Source organism: Anolis carolinensis, chromosome 1 (genome assembly GCF_035594765.1).
Source record: "Anolis carolinensis isolate JA03-04 chromosome 1, rAnoCar3.1.pri, whole genome shotgun sequence".
Taxonomy (NCBI): domain Eukaryota; kingdom Metazoa; phylum Chordata; class Lepidosauria; order Squamata; family Dactyloidae; genus Anolis; species Anolis carolinensis.
This window is the reverse complement of record NC_085841.1, coordinates 88,483,164-88,499,938: the sequence shown is the minus strand read 5'-3', so window position 1 is coordinate 88,499,938 and position 16,775 is coordinate 88,483,164. Positions and strand designations below refer to the sequence as shown.

The following is a 16,775-nucleotide window of genomic DNA, read 5'->3' as shown; positions in this document are numbered from 1 at the left end:
AGAGCTTTATTATTGCCTATCTCTAAGGTTCAGAAAGTGTGGGTTTTGTAAGGTCACCTACTTGGTATCCATGAATGGGAATTAGAATACACACTCCCAGAGTCCTAGTTCAATATTCAGCCAGTGAACCATGTTGATTCTTAGGACAAAGAACAGCAGAGATCATTTAAAAAATATCAGCTAAAGACATTGCTGCCTGGGGAACTTCAAGGAATGGTGGCCTCTTTAAAGTCATGGCATATAATACCCAGAAAGCGAAGTTACCCAGGAAAGCCAAGATAAACGCCTACACATCTTTCAGTTTCTGTAACAGTAAAAAGATAGCAACAATTAATTCTAGCAATTTGCTACTTTTCATGACACCCAAACTCTGCTGCCGGAAGCAGCCATGTCACCTTGATTAATGATAGGATACTGTTGCTAAGAGTTACTGTGAAGCAGTTAAATAGATGCATTAACTGGACTGCCAGATGGTGGAATCTTCCAGGCATTGCTCCAAGATGAGACCAGTTCATTTCAGAGGCTGGTGTAGAAGCAGTCCTTGGCAGCTCAGGCATAGAATGGTTCCTAATCATCATCATCTGAAATCATTCTACATTTTGGCTGTGCTTAAGCAGCCTAACATGAAAATGGTGATTCATTATTTGGTGACATATAGCACCTCTTCTGCAGACTCTAATATCTCCCAGTGTGGGTGGGAAGCAGCACAGAGAGCGCTGGGAAGTACATTACATGCTTTATTTATGAGTTGGGCTCACCAGGCCAGCTGAAGTGCTGCACTAACCTCAGATAATAAAGCAATGACAAATAAAGGAACCTAATACATAAGTGGATTGGTTTTAAAGTGCAAGCGAACTGCACTGCAGGGAAATGTTGGGTTTAAATAACAATACAATATTGGTTTTAAAAAATTAAATCATGTCCAAAAATGAACATCACAGCTGAAGCTCCTTGTGTGTAATGTATGTCGCACAGCAGCAGGGCAAGGGCAGGCGAAATGAGGACATAGCAGATATTTAGTTATAATTGAAATGAGGACAATATCGAATGAGTGAGTGAGTGAGGAAGCTTTTGCTATTCAAATGAAGCAGTGTGGATAGTAAATTGATGGTTGTAAAGATTGAATGAGGAAAGTTCAGTCTTTATAAAATGTGCATGGCTGCTGACCCAAGTAAGGTAGTCTTTTTCCTATTTTGTCAGGATTACACTCTTGAACTCCTGGATTTGGGGGGGAGGGGGTGCCAGTAGGCTTAACCCCCCTCCACACACACACACACACACACAATAAGCAAGGGTGGGCTATGCCTTTTCCTTAAAATAATCTACCAAAACTGAACCACCAAGATTGCTATGCAGTTGACCTCCTCAGAAATTATCAATCAAAATGAGCAAACACATAAAATGGTTAAGATATCTAATCTCTGTGTAATATTTTCAGGGGTGTGAAGGTCTGAGGTTGAGAGACTTGGGCAAACATCTTGGGTACCACTTGCCAACTCTAGCTAGCAAGCACTGAAAAAAATGCAATTCTAAAATTTAAGATTTCTGACTGGTATCGTACATTGAATGATATAACGGGTGGGCAGGTGTTTGTACAACACTTTATAATATAAACTGTTGCCTTATTTAATTTGATCTGCTCTTCCAAGTTAAGCTAGTCCTCCATTCTGCCCTTTCTTTCATGCAGAATATCTACACAGTCAACTTCCCGAAACCAGGTTTTGTGGAGCTGCCGCCTGTCTCCCTTGACATAGGAACAGAAATCCACTTGTCCTTCAGCACTAAAAATGAATCGGGTATTATTCTCTTTGGCACTAATGGGATTCCTGTAACTCCAAGGAGGAAACGCAGACAGACTGGGCAGGTACAGAATTGTAATAAGTTATTGTTTGGTTTTGTGTTTCTAGTAATGTCATTGTCAGAAGACACATATTTTGTACTCCCAAAAAATTATTTTCACAGCATCTGGTTTGAAGTAAGATGGAGACTCAGAACATTCTTTTGGAAGTTTTTCTTAACTTGCCTTAGGGTGGAGGAAACATAAAACAGACTAATTTATCCATTTATTTCACCCAAAATTTAATTTTAATTATAGATGTCAAAGCATATGCGCAAAGCATCTGCTCACCTATGAATTTAATAATTTCCTGTCTCATAATGCCTTTTCTCTTTGATATGATTTTAATTAATAAAGAAATAACAGAAAAAATAAGCAACATGATCTCTTACATGAAAATACATTATCTATAGGCACATATAGTGATCCATATAATGGCTCTGTAAAAGCCTTTTTCTTTTACCTAGTGAACAATTAAAAGTGCTCCTGTCATGACTTAATTTTTAAAATTATTTAGAATAACAGCTGAAAAGGTATTGGTGTATGATAAGCCCAGTCAATAACAAAACAACATTCTGAGCCAAACATTTAAGATGTGTAACCTATATAACCAAGCCATACATTAGTATATTCTAGACAATATTTTTTCACTGGTATGTAGTATCCTTCTAAAAATAGTATTTTCCTAACTGCCTTGCTTCAGGCAGTCCCAATTTCTTCTCTTCAAGGCAAGGCAGTTTTTTCCACTGTTACTGCAATGTCTCTGAGAGGGAGCAAGAAAAAAAATGAGTAGTGACCTGAATCTACTTGCTAATTCCCAATAAGCAGAGCCATTGAAGTACATGGATGTTGGCTCCCCAAGTTTCCTTTAAGTCAATGTTTGTTTTCCATTTGGAATCAAGAGACTGATTTAGTCCAGTGCATATATATGTCAGAGGGGTTCATATGGTTTGCATTACTAAATGAACAAACTTAGTTTGGATTTTTCAAAGTAATGTTTTCTCTTCGCTTTTTGTACATCTTCAGGTTTTGCAGTTCTTGGTTCAAAATTCATATTTTTATAATGAAATGTATACACAAATGCAAGTTTTAATCAGATGTTTATAAAAATGAATGTTTCATTAAAATGTTTTTAAAAATGAAACCAATTTCAGCAACATTCGGGTGAGAAGGGCGGGATAGAAATATTGGAAATAAATAAATAAACATGTTTAATGCAATGATTCATGGAGAAAGGAGGACAGACTGAAATAGATTATAATTTTTCCATAAAAGTTGATGCCTCATATAAATCATGTGCATCAGTGTCTGCTATAAACACTCACAATGAGAGCAAACATGATGTTTTGAGTTTGCATCTACAAAATATGCCCTATATACTCATGTACATATGTATAGAGATTTCAATTTTTTAAAAAGCAACCCAAGAATAAATCTGGATGGATTTATCTATAGGTCAGTGTAAGTACTGTACCCTAACTCTTATAAAAATAGAGCCATTTTCTCTGAGTTGCAAATGGAAAAGCTTAGTCCATCCTGGGAGAAACAAAAAGAAGCCCCAACTCCTCTTTCTGCTATGGTGCCACTTCTGGCCTTGCTGAATGCCTAGCCCGTGAAAGATTGGTGGTAGCCTGGGGCAGCTGACTGCCTGAGGTGGTACTGGTGCTTTCCCCTCTCTGTGAACTAATCTATAATTTCGGCTCTAAAACCTGCCCTTGACTCATAAATGAGGTTGACTTTTTCATTAGTTAGGGCCGTTTACCCTAGCACTTAAGACCTGGCTTTTTACTAGAGCTTTTGATCTATGTTAATTTTATCAATATTTGTATGTATGTATTTTTATCCTTTACAATTTAGCTTGTAAATCGTCTAGAGCAGGGGTCCCCAAACTAAGGCCCGAGGGCCAGATGCGGCCCTCCAAGGTCATTTATCTGGCCCCCGCCCTCAGTTTTATAATATAATATTTTTATATCATTTTTAATAATATAATATATTGTATATACATATAATATTGATAATAATATTACAATGTTATACAATATAATACTAATAATAATACAATATAATAATATTAATTATATGTTATATATTACATATAATATTACAATATAGTGGTATAGTTCAATATAGTAATATATAATGCTAATATTGTGCTATGCTAATAATATAATATATTGTATGTATATACAGCTGCTCTGAGTCCCCTTTGGGGTGAGAAGGGCAGGATATAAATGTAATAAATACATGTAGTAAATGAATAAATAAATAATTTTAGACTTAGGCTCGCCCAAAGTCTGAAATGACTTGAAGGCACACAACAACAACAATCCTAATTAACCTGACTATCTCATTGGCCAGAAGCAGGCCCACACTTCCCATTGAAATCCTGATAGGTTTATGTTGGTTACAATTGTTTTCATTTTTAAATATTGTATTGTTCTTTCATTGTTGTTGTTGTTTTGCACTACAAATAAGACATGTGCAGTGTGCACAGGAATTTGTTCATTTTTTAAAAAATGATAATTCGACCCCTCCACAGTCTGAAAGATTGTGGACCGGCCCTCTGTTTTAAAAGTTTTAGGACCCCTGGCCTAGAGCATCTTGGATGGAGGGCGATTAATAAGTAATTAAATGATGATGATGATGATGATGATGATGATGAGTAAATATAGTAGTGCGCTCTGTTAGCTGCAATTTTCCTTCTAATGAGAAATGAAACACTTTATTTTGAGGGGGTTTTGTACAACTTCTGCTGTGGGTATAGTGAACATTGGATATGCTGTCTTTCAGTGGGTGGGTGCTTTGCAAATTTGCCTCTCTTTTCCAGGAATACAATCCTAAAGTAAGGATTCTGTTTGACAAAATAGTACCAAACAAAATGTATCAATGTGGGATACATTTCCAAATTTCTCATGGATGTACAAAACCACAGATAATTGAGAACCTTATTGAAATGAAGGAATTCCAGGCCAAGAATATCATAGTCATGGTGGATGACTTAGAACACTTCTGTATGTGGATAAATGATATTTGGGGAGGGGGCACATTGAAATGCAGATTAGAAATAAATGCTGATTTCACTTTCATGAGTTGCCCAGGTTGACCATAGTAAAAGGACCACTTTTCTTGCATATGTGAAATGAGATGCTGTGCTGTGCTGGAAAATTCTATTAGAAGAACACTGAAAAAGAGTGAAAGAAAATTTCACCTGAAAAAGCTGGTTCTCATTACAGGCCTATTATGCAGTTTTCTTGAATGGAGGTCGACTAGAAGTACATGTCTCCAATGGAGTACGAGACCCGCGCAGGATCACCATCAAGCCTGAATCTGGCGAGTTTCATGATGGCAAAGAACACTCCATCTGGATAGAGAGGCTTGCAGGGTAATAGATCAGAATATTGGGATCACTGTATTTCCAGCTTTATATCTGTAATGGTGGAGAGAGGAGAATGGGATCTGTACAATTTTCATTTAGAAAAGTCTTCTGGCATTGACGATTTCATTATGACATAGGTCATGCTTGGGCGTAGGCACTGCTGCTTAAGATTTTCATTAATCTAAATTGGAATGTTTAACCTTTGATACTTTTTGCAAATACACTTTATTAATGTAATTTGTGCAGCTGAGGAATTGGATCTTGAATTAATATTAAAGAACAGCTTCCAAAGAGAAAGAAAAGCAACATCAAGTGCTAATGTCACTCACACTGACTTGAAACTAAAAGTTATTTAATAAGTTTTTCTAATAAAAGTTTAGGAGTCTTGCCTTCAGAAGCAGAAAAATATTCTATAAATTTGAAGCAGTTGAGGGAAAAGGGAAAAGATGAACAAGGGAAAGGAAGATCCAAGGATGGCATTGGCTCTGTACTATACAGTAGCAACATTGGTTCATGCCAGCAGAAGCTGCTAGATGTGTTGGTAGTGATATGATGCTTGTGCATTTCAAACTACTGTAGTTCTTTCCCCCCTTTTTTCCTTGGTTACCTTTCCTTTTCCTTCAATAGCTGCTCAACGGTGTGAGATGCATTTTTGATATGAACCTACACAATGTCTGCTAAACCAGCTTTTTAAAGCAGTGAAGAAGGTTACCAGAGATGAGGTTCCATTCTTTCTTTGAGATGCATCAGCTAAAACCAGCTTGTCAGATTATGATACTTGAATGCTAAATGCAGTGGAAAATTCCTAATTTGATTTTTTTAAGTTGAAGGATATATTATTTTAAGTAAAATGCAGACTACTACTACCACCACATAAACTGCAAAATGAGTGACCAACACTTCCTTTGACTATGTCTAAAAGTGTGTGCAATTTTCCCATCTGATAATGTACTGTCCTAACACTTCAAAATGCATGCTATCCACTTATTCAGTGGAGAGCCCATTGGTGGAAATGCAGAAATGTGTTTTATTGATGTATGTCATTTCGAGACAGAAAGCTTTCATCTGCTTTCTTTAGCAATATATATCCTCCCTCCACTACCAGTAGCCCAGCAGATTCCATACCAGAGGTACAGTAAACCTACTTTGGGTTTTATTGCAGACTTTAAAGGAACAATCCAATCAAACAGTCTAATGTGCTGAATTATATCCCCAAAATAGGTTCAAAAATCTCAGATAGCTTCTTTGAGATCTGAAATAAAAACCCAGACACAAAACAATGAACCCATGACATGAAAGTCCCCAATCACCACTGTACATTACACACACAAAAGTGCAGAACTGGGAAGCCCTGGCCCTTGAGCGCTCCAATTGGAGGTCAGCTGTAACCAGCAGTGCTGCGGAGTTCGAAGAGGCACGAACGGAGGGCTTAAGGGAGAAACGTGCCAAGAGGAAGGAGCGTCAAGCTAACCCCGACCAGGACCGCCTTCCACCTGGAAACCAATGTCCTCACTGCGGGAGAATATGCGGGTCAAGAATAGGTCTCTTCAGCCACCTAAGAACCCACCCCCAAGATACCAAGGATGGAAGACTATTGTCCTCGAACTACGAGGGATCGCCTAAGAAAGAAGAAGTATAGTTCAATGTTCAAAGATAAGTAAAGGTAAAGGTTTCCCCTGACATTAAGTCTAGTCACGTCCGCCTCTGGGAGTTGGTGCTCATCTCCATTTCTAAGCTGAAGAGCCGACGTTGTCCAAAGACACCTCCAAGGTCATGTGGCCGGCATGACTACATGGAGCACTGTTACCTTCCTGCAATACCTTTTGATCTACTCACATTTGCATGTTTTCAAACTGCTACGTTGGCAGAAGCTGGACCTAAAAGCGGGAGCTCACCCCGTTCCCTGGATTCGAACCACCAACCTTTCGATCAGCAAGTTCAGTAGCTCAGCAGTTTAATCCGCTGCGCCACCAGGGTGCCCAAGCCAAAGATAGTGATGGAGAAATCTGGCACTTTACAATTCTCTATCCCTTTTGTTTGTCTGAGGCAGTTCCATGCTGACATCCATCCTGTTTCTACATAATATGCTTTTAAAAGAAAATCCACATGAACATAATACTTTTAACTTTGTATCTTTATTTTGTTTCAAAATATACTTCCCTGCATGGGTACTGCTGTTTTCAGAAACATACACTACATTGGAAAGCTCAAGAGGCTAAGATTCAACCTACATATTGATTCAAGAGGTCTGGATTTGGTTGTGTGCCAGCATGGTGTAATTTAACAAATAGATGGGAAGGGAAGGCACCATATGGCCTAAGGCAATCCCAAGAGGAGACAGTGTTTACAAATGACCGGGGGGGGGGGGGGGGGGATGAAAAAAGATCTATCTTGATGTATTGAGGGAATGTTTTAGTCTTTCCAAAAAGAAATATTGTCACACTGTAAAAACCCTTGTGTGCACCTCTACATGAGGAATGCAAGTGTAACTCACATGCATTTTCATTTTGAATTCATTTGAGGCCAGCAAAGGAGACATTTGTTTAGAGGCTAGATGGAAATTACTTCTATTTTAGGATTTTTCCCCCTCTGGTTGCACCATTAATAGATCTTTGTAAAACACATTCGTTCACTTCCATTTTTGTTCCTGTTGAATCCATTTTTGTCAGAATCTCTACCTTTTTCTAATCCCATCAGCCTATAAATAATTCATAGGCTGAAATCATCCTGGTGTTTTTGTATTTATGCTGAGATGATGCTTTAGGTTTAAGTAGCATAAATATCTGAATAGCAACTGGATGTACAACTTGATTCACAACCCAATCCAAGTATGCAACTTTGCCTTGGCAACCTTGAACTAAATAGATCTTTTTCCTCGCACAAAGATGTCCAGCTACTTCTAATGGGCAATTTGCGTATAGATATGTCACCAATAGGATTATAACCCACACATTTCTCTGTTTATTTTAGAATACACCTTTCCACTCAAAAGGGGTGTTGAATAAACCCAGCAATAATTGCTTTGGTTAAAAATTTCCAGAATGTGTTTATATTTTCTGCAGAGGGGGCACCAATATTCTTGTAACAAATTGAGAACTGAATGGTGGTGGTGATGCATATATGGACAGTTATGCACAAATGATTTAAAGTCATCAAAAGGATTGAACTGCTGTAAACATATAGCTTTGTTAATCTGTTACCTAGGATGCTGTTAAGCTACTAACAGCAGCCCATTATTGCTTTCACAGCACTCTCTAGTGGATGGAAATCCACACTAGGGTCAACCTTTTTGATTTTTCATAACCCTTTGTTTAAAACAGATGTACAACATACTTGTTTTTCTTTCCTCTTTATAATGTGCAGAAATAGAAATGGGCAGAATTAATCTATTAAACAAATCTTTTCACTGGTTAATCATCATGCAAGCTTTATTTTATTAAAAGTAGAGGACATTTTTGAGCACTCTTTGGAAAGCTAATTGCCCATATAATTATAAACTAATTGCTTCCCATTCTGGGATAATTATAAGATAGTGATGAGGACTGAGGTGCCTTCACTGTGTGCTACCATTCAGCATCTGAGTGTATAAATACCTTCTCTGAGAACTTGTATAAAATTGGGAGCTTTGTAAATCAGTAGACAGACGTTTAATCAGAAATGTCGTTTTTCAGCCACAGGAGTCTCAGACAAGGTTAAGAATGTATTATTGCTGGAAAGTTGGTACTCAAATATATGAAACACCAAATAGAGGAGTGTTGTTGTTCTTTCCTCTGGCACAAAATTATGAACTGGGAAATCCTAGCTGCCTGCCCTGACAATCAGATTTCTTTAAAACTGTAATTATATGCCTAGTTTCCTGAAAGTCATCTAAGTAGATTCACTGTGGCATAAATTTTGTAGACCTATATAAAATGTTGCTATAAAAAGAGGATATATTCTGTCTAAGGTTTAGACCAGGAGTTATCAGACTTTCTATCCTTCTGTTCCTGTGGGAATAATAATAATAATAATAATAATAATAATAATAATAATAATAATAATAACAACAACAACAACTGTTTTATACCCCGCGTCCATCTCCCCGAAGGAACTCGCAGCTTTACATATGGCACAAGGTGCCTAAAACCACATAAAATAAACACACAGTACAATACAAAATAAAATCACTAGTATATAACAACAACAATTTGAACTCAGAACAGCATCCAATAACTTATAGTGTCAACTGTGGTAAAAACATAGCCAACTGTAAACAAGAAGAAAGGAAAGGGATAGTGCAAGTTGTAGCTAAGGAACAAGGAATGGGGTGAAAGTGCTGTGCTGTGTCATAATTGCAGACCATTGGGCTAGACATTCTCAAAGGCTTGTCTAAACATCCAAGTCTTCAATTCCCTCTGGAAGGAGGACAGGGTATGGGCCTGCCTAATCTCCCTGGGGAGGGCATTCCAAAACCGGGGGGGCCACCACCGAGAAGGCCCTCTCCCTCGTCCACACCAACCATACTTGTGACGGTGGCAGGACTGCGAGAAGGGCCTCTCTGGCAGATCTTAATGCTTGTGCAGATACATAGGAGGGGATGCAGTTATGAAAATAGGCAGGGCCCAATCTGAAAATATCCAAGGCTCATCAGCCACAAAAGGATGATGGAATTTGACATAGTTTGTAATTACTAATACCTTTGTGTATTGATATCTGATACTTCTTTGGAACTATCCAGGGGTGCATGTGCACTGTTGGATTTATGCACTTTGACACCACTTTAACGGCCATGGCTGCATGCTATGGAATCGTGGGAGTTGCAGATTAGTGAGGCACCAACACTTTTTGGGAGGGAAGGCTAAAGACCTTGTAAAACTACAACTCCCATAATTCCATGACTTTTAGCCATGGCCGTTAAAGCATTATCAAACTGCATTAATTCTACATTGTCTTCACCCTAAATGTATTGTTACTCAGCCTGTATATATGAGGTATAATTTAATATTCAGAAGGCATTTTACTTTATATTGTTTTGACCACCATTTCACATGCCTCTCAGTGTTCCTATTCATCCTCATCATTTCTTTCCCCCTTCTCTTTGCCAAGAAAGTCTGTACAATACTCTATAGAGACATAATTCTTCATTAAGTTACATCTGTAAGAAAGCAAGGAATGATTTTAACAGCTGGCTTCTCGCTGTGAGAAGGTTTCTGGAAACCAAACTTGATGGCAGTGTAGTTATGCTGGAGTCCAGCCTCCATTGGCAGATGACTATTTTCAGGTTAGCCATAATAACAGTCACAACTGGTTGGTTGGTTGGTTTTTTTTTAACCCAGAGAACTAAATCCCATCTTTTCTAGTCAAATGGTTAAAGAGAAATGCGGTTTAGAAAACTTTTATTGTGTCCTCTGTGGTAGATACTATCATCAGTGAAGTTTACAAATCTATATTTTAGATATCTTTTTAAAAATTAGTATTCAGCTTTGACTATGGAACCAGTGAATACAGGCAAATGCATCCTTTAAACAAAGCCAGATTTTTACCAGTTTGGGTGCCAAGATAAAAGCAGAAAGGAGAGAATGCAGCCCCCATGTCCAGTGAGTGGACAAGGTTTTTTTCTTTCTACCCCTAATTTAATCAGGGTATTTCTGTAACTCACTTTTCATGTTTTTAATAGGATGTTTGCTATACAAGTAGATGAGGACAGAAGACAGTCTCAGAGACTTCCGTCAGATCAACCTATTTCTGTGAAGAAGCTTTTTGTGGGAGGAACACCACCGGAATTTCATACTGCTCCAATTAGGAACATACCTGCCTTTGATGGCTGCATATGGAACCTACTCATCAATGCGGTGTAAGTAAACACTGGGACCTGTCAAAACCCAATTGAAGCTATTCTGCATTGTAAGAAATATGGTCAGAACAGTTTTGCAGAGATGCCTATGTAATCTTCTCCTGTGTTTCTTGCATTTCATATGGTTTATTTTGTGACTGATGATTGGAAATTAAATTTGGGCTTGATTTTTGATGAGGCACAGGTTTGAGAAAATCATTTTAAGTTAACTGAAAGTTGATCTTCTGTGTCTTACACAACACCAGCACTTAGAGTGGGCAGAATTTTCATTATAACAAACATGACACATTAAGTATTTAAACATCTTATCTAAATCGATAGCAAATAACAGGCCAACCTAGCATCATATAGTCAGCATTTAAGATCAGGGGCTCATTTTCTGGCTACATGGAGAAGGAATGAATTAAAAATCAAAGTGGAAGTGACTAGATGTGTATGTGTGGTTTTTACTGTGTGCTATGGTGATTGGGAGACCCTGTGATTTATTACATGGCAAAGCCACTGCCTCCAGAACTACCAGAAATAAAATCACTTTTAGGGATCTGAAGGCATCAGGAGTAGACAAAAAATATTTGGGGCTATATGGGGCCAAGCTGATCTGAAACCTGAATATCTAAATCCAGGTGTCCACTGAGCCATAACATTCATTGGTTGATCTTCAGTCAGTCACTCGGCCTCACTTACCTTGCAAGATCATTGTGAGGATATAATACATAATTTTTAAAGGAAGCGGTTGACAAACTTGCCTTCTGACATGATGGCTTTTATTGCCTCTCCTTAGTCCAGTAGATTTTGCCCAGCCGGTGTCCTTTGAAAATGCAGACATTGGCCAGTGCCCTGATTCAGGCCCACCACGTGAAAAAGAGGATGAAGATGAAGCTTCCCGTGCAACAGTAGTAATCCATCCTGAACCAGATGCAGAAGAGATGAAAGCAAGTGCAACTTCTCCTCCTCCACTTCCCTTCCCTCCTTTACCTGTAAGTCTGTTTCTATTATGCAAATATATGGTTTTTAATCATCCATTCTTACACATGGCTAAGAAACTGCAAAATTGTATGGTGATGGTTCATTCACTGTTCCCTGGAATAATTTACTTACAACTTGGCAAATCAGCTATGTATAGACTTAACCTGCCACTTGAAGCATATTGTTTGTGGCACTCCAGGAAGAAAAACAGCAAGGGCCAAATAAAGAGAGAATTTGTCCTACCCATACCAGTGTGACTAAACTATGATCCATTAAGTTTGCTGGGAAAAAACCTGTTTGCTGGTGTGTTATGTTCCCTCAAGTCATTTCCAGCTTATAGTAACTCTTATGACTTGGTTTTCTTGGCATTATTTGTTTGGAAGTTTGTTTTCCTTTCAGGCTGAGAGAATGTGATTTGCCCAAGGTCACCCAATTGGGTTTCCATGGCCAAGCAAGGATTCAAACTGTAGTCTCCAAAGTCGTAATTCAGCTCAAACCACAACACCACATTGGCTCTCTTAGCTTACATACTATGTCCTAAACAATGTCTGCACAACCTGTGGCCTTCCAGGTGTTTTGCACTTCAGCTCCCAGAATTCCTGATTATTGGACATGATAGCTAGGGCTTCTGGGAGTTAGAGTTCCAAACACCTGGAGGGCCACGGGTTGTGCAGGCCTGTCCTAAACATTTTAGTGATACTTTATCGCATGGGAATCATCTTTCCATAAAGTGTTTAGTTTTATGCCTGAAGTCACCATTAGAAATGTAGCCCTATTATGTGTAATAAATAATAAATGGAGTTCGCTATCATATTTGTATCTGCACCACCTTTCAAATGGGAGCAATTTTTCACTTTGCTGTGAGACGTCTAATGTACGAACCTGTCGTCTAAAGGGAAACAGGTTGGAATCCCATTACTCTGCCTGTTCTTTTTCAAAAGACAGAAGTGATTATAGGTCACCACTGCAAACATAGTTCTCTCTGTATCCAGTGACAAAAGCTTGGCATCTGTTTGCTCCTTGCATCATTTACTCCTCCAGAAATCACTATAGAAAAATCAAGCCAATTCCTTTTCAGATCCATATTATGTATCAAAATCCAAAACTGACATAAAACAGTTATTTTATTGGCCATCCAAAATGCACAAAATACATAATGCAAGTGTTTGGAGTTTTATTGGCTTCTTCATTAAGCAAAAAGGTTTTTTGTTTTTTTTAAAACTAATATAGGAGAAGAGCAATAATGATGTTAGAGTAGCAAGCTTACATTTTGTCTCAAATGTTATTTCAGTTCAGTTAACCTGGAGAGATCTCAATGCAGGCTGAGACCACACCCCTTCTTGGCCAACTGAGGAAGTTAAACAAAAACTGGCAATACAATTTCAAATCAGGTAGCAGCAGCAGAGGCGTTTTCATTGAGATCCAGGTTAATTCTGTTCTGTGCAGGGTTTACTGTTCATTTCTTAGGCAGAGAACATTTAATTTCTCCAAACACCCTTGTACTGTTGCATATGGAAAAACACTTACTGTATATAATCGAGTATAAGCCTAGTTTTTCAGCCCTTTTTTAGGACTGAAAAAGCCCCCTCTCGGCTTATACTCGAGTGAGGATCCTAGCTGGCTTATACTCGAGTATATATGGTACATTAATTATTTTTCTCTATTTTTATTGGTATTATTACATTTATTATTTTACTCTGTTATTATTGTTAGCATTACAATTATTTTACTCTGTTTTTATTATTATTAATACATTTATTATTTCACTCTGATATTATTATTGTTAGTATTACATTTATTATTTTACTCTATTATTATTAAAAAGGATACATAAGGGCATTTACATTGAAGAAGATGAGAGTAATGATTTAATCAGAGTTGGATAATCTTATCTTAAATTAGAGCTTTATGTAAATATTCAAAAAGATTTAACCTACTGATGCCTCGATTAATGTAATTTTTTGGTTTCTATTTTTATTTCTGAAATTTACCACCCTCAGCTTATACTTGAGTCAATGTTTTCCCAGTTTTCTTGTGATAAAATTAGGTGCCTCGGCTTATATTCGGGTCAGCTTATACTCGAGTATATACGGTATGTGCTGCATAGATAAAAGTTTACCTTTGTTGAAGACAGAAGATAGGAACCTCAAAGATTTCCAGTGTGTTCATTACTTCTTCTTAAAAATTATATTCAATATCTTCAAGAAACATATTTGGGGGTAACTATGTTGGCCACACAATGAAATACAAAATCAACTAAAAAGCACAAAATAAATTATGCATGTTTTTGAAGCATACATTGCATAGCTCAATACATTATTATATATTTTATATTTAGCATATATGCCCGGTGCTTCATTTTCTAATGATATTTTTTAGAAATATTAATTGTTTGTGTCATAATTCTATGGATGGTTTGATGAGGGAAGTGAAGAAAAATATCCACAACTTCCCAGAGGTATCATCCCGCCTCATTTACACCACACAGCCCAGGGCTCTGAACCCTACCCTGAATTAGGATCAGGCAGGAAGCCCCATCCAGCCTCTCCAGGAGTAGGTTTTGTTAGTTTAAACTCCACCAGCATTTCAATTTAGATCAGTGGTTCTTAACCTGGGATCCCCAGATGTTTTTGGCCTACAACTCCCAGAAATCCCAGCCAGTTTACTAGCTGTTAGGATTTCTGGGAGTTGAAGGCCAAAAACATCTGGGGACCCCAGGTTGAGAACCACTGATTTAGATCATGAAGGGTATGTTTACCAAATTTGGTCCAGATCGATCAAGCAATGTAGGAGCATACATTCACTTATATATAGAGATATATATTTTATATACAGGGTGTTTGAAAAAGAACTCCCTAGTTTTAATGTAGTTATACTTAAAATAGGGAGTTCTTTTTCAAACACCCTGTATTATTATTATAAAACATTGATGGTCAGTGTGGTGTAGGGATTTGAGCCTTAGACTGTGACTCTGGAGATTAAGGTTTAAATTCCCTCTCGGCCATGGAAACCCACTGGATGATCTTGGGAAAGTTACAAATGCAAACTCCCTCTAAACAAATCCTGCCAAGAAAACCCCGTAATAGGTTCACCATAAGATGGAAGTGACTTAAAGGCAAAAAACATGAACAATATATAACATTATATTATATAATGTTATAAGGTGACGGTGGTGGTGAATGCCTCCCTTCGGGAAGGCATATTTCCAGCGAGCCTGAAATTGGCTGTGATCAAACCGCTGTTGAAAAAGCCATCACTGGACCCCACTCAATTGGAGAACTATCAGCCTATTTCCAATCTCCCCTTTTGGGGCAAGGTCGTGGAACGTGTGGTGGCCGCACAACTCCAGGCATTCTTGGTAGATACCGATTATCTGGATCCGGCACAGTCTGGCTTCAGGCCGGGGCATGGTACCGAGACAGCCTTGGTCGCCTTAGTCGATGATCTACGCCGGGAACTGGACAGGGGGAGTATGTCCCTGCTGGTTCTGCTGGACCTCTCAGCGGCCTTCGATACCGTCGATCACAGTATCCTTCTGGGACGCCTTGCCGGGATGGGGCTCGGGGGTACTGCTTTGCAGTGGCTCCGGTCCTTTCTGGAGGGTCGTTCCCAGATGGTGTCATTGGGGGACACTTTCTCGGCCCCACAACTCTTGTCTTGTGCGGTCCCGCAGGGCTCTGTATTGTCTCCCATGTTGTTTAACATCTACATGAAGCCGTTGGGAGAGATCATCCGGAGTTTCGGGGTGCGGTGTCATCTGTATGCAGATGATGTCCAGCTCTGTCACTCCTTCCCACCTGTCGCTAAGGAGGCTGTTCAGGTCCTGAACCGGTGTCTGGCCACTGTGTCGGACTGGATGAGGGCCAACAAATTGAAACTGAATCCAGACAAGACAGAGGTCCTCCTGGTCAGTCGCAGGGCTGAACAGGGAATAGGGTTACAGCCTGTGCTGGACGGGGTCGCACTCCCCCTGAAAACACAGGTTCGCAGTCTGGGGGTTCTCCTGGACTCATCGCTGAGCCTGGAGCCCCAGGTCTCGGCGGTGGCCAGGGGAGCCTTTGCACAACTAAGACTTGTGCGCCAGCTGCGCCCGTTCCTTGGGAGGTCTGACTTGGCCACGGTGGTCCACGCTCTGGTTACAGCTCGTTTGGACTACTGCAACACGCTCTACGTGGGGTTGCCTTTGAAGACGACCCGGAAGCTCCAACTAGTACAATGGGCGGCAGCCAGATTAATAGCTGGGGCAGCTTACAGGGACCACACAACCCTCCTGCTAAGCCAGCTCCACTGGCTGCCGATATGCTACCGAGCCCAATTCAAAGTGCTGGTCTTGACCTATAAAGCCCTAAACGGTTCTGGCCCAATCTACTTGTCCGAACGTATCTCCTCCTATGAACCAGTAAGATCACTAAGATCATCTGGAGAGGCCCTGCTCTCAGTCCCACCTGTCTCACAGGCGCGGCTGGTGGGAACGAGGGACAGGGCCTTCTCGGTGGTGGCTCCCCGGCTGTGGAACACCCTCCCTGGAGATATCCGACAGGCTCCTACCCTGCTGGGGTTCAGAAGGGCTGTGAAAACATGGTTATGCGACCAAGCTTTTGATGAGTAAATGGCAAAGTTGACATGGACTGATTTAAGGATGTAGAATGAGGATCTCGGACGAATGGAATTAATTATATATACGTTTTTAAGGTTTTATAATGTGTTTTAATAATGTTATCAATAGATCTGTTATTGTTTTGTTTTTATGATTGTATTTTGGG

The 16,775-nt window shown here is 39.3% G+C and overlaps 1 protein-coding gene across 1 annotated transcript in view; it reads left to right on the top strand.

The window, feature by feature from the left end:
- lama2 (laminin subunit alpha 2) overlaps window positions 1-16,775 on the top strand; it is a 630,991-nt gene that overhangs the window by 580,996 nt on the left and 33,220 nt on the right. Inside the window, 4 exon segments of the mRNA XM_062978830.1 lie at window positions 1,688-1,864; window positions 5,071-5,219; window positions 10,870-11,046; window positions 11,828-12,023. Of these exon segments, the coding sequence (XP_062834900.1) occupies window positions 1,688-1,864; window positions 5,071-5,219; window positions 10,870-11,046; window positions 11,828-12,023 (699 nt within the window).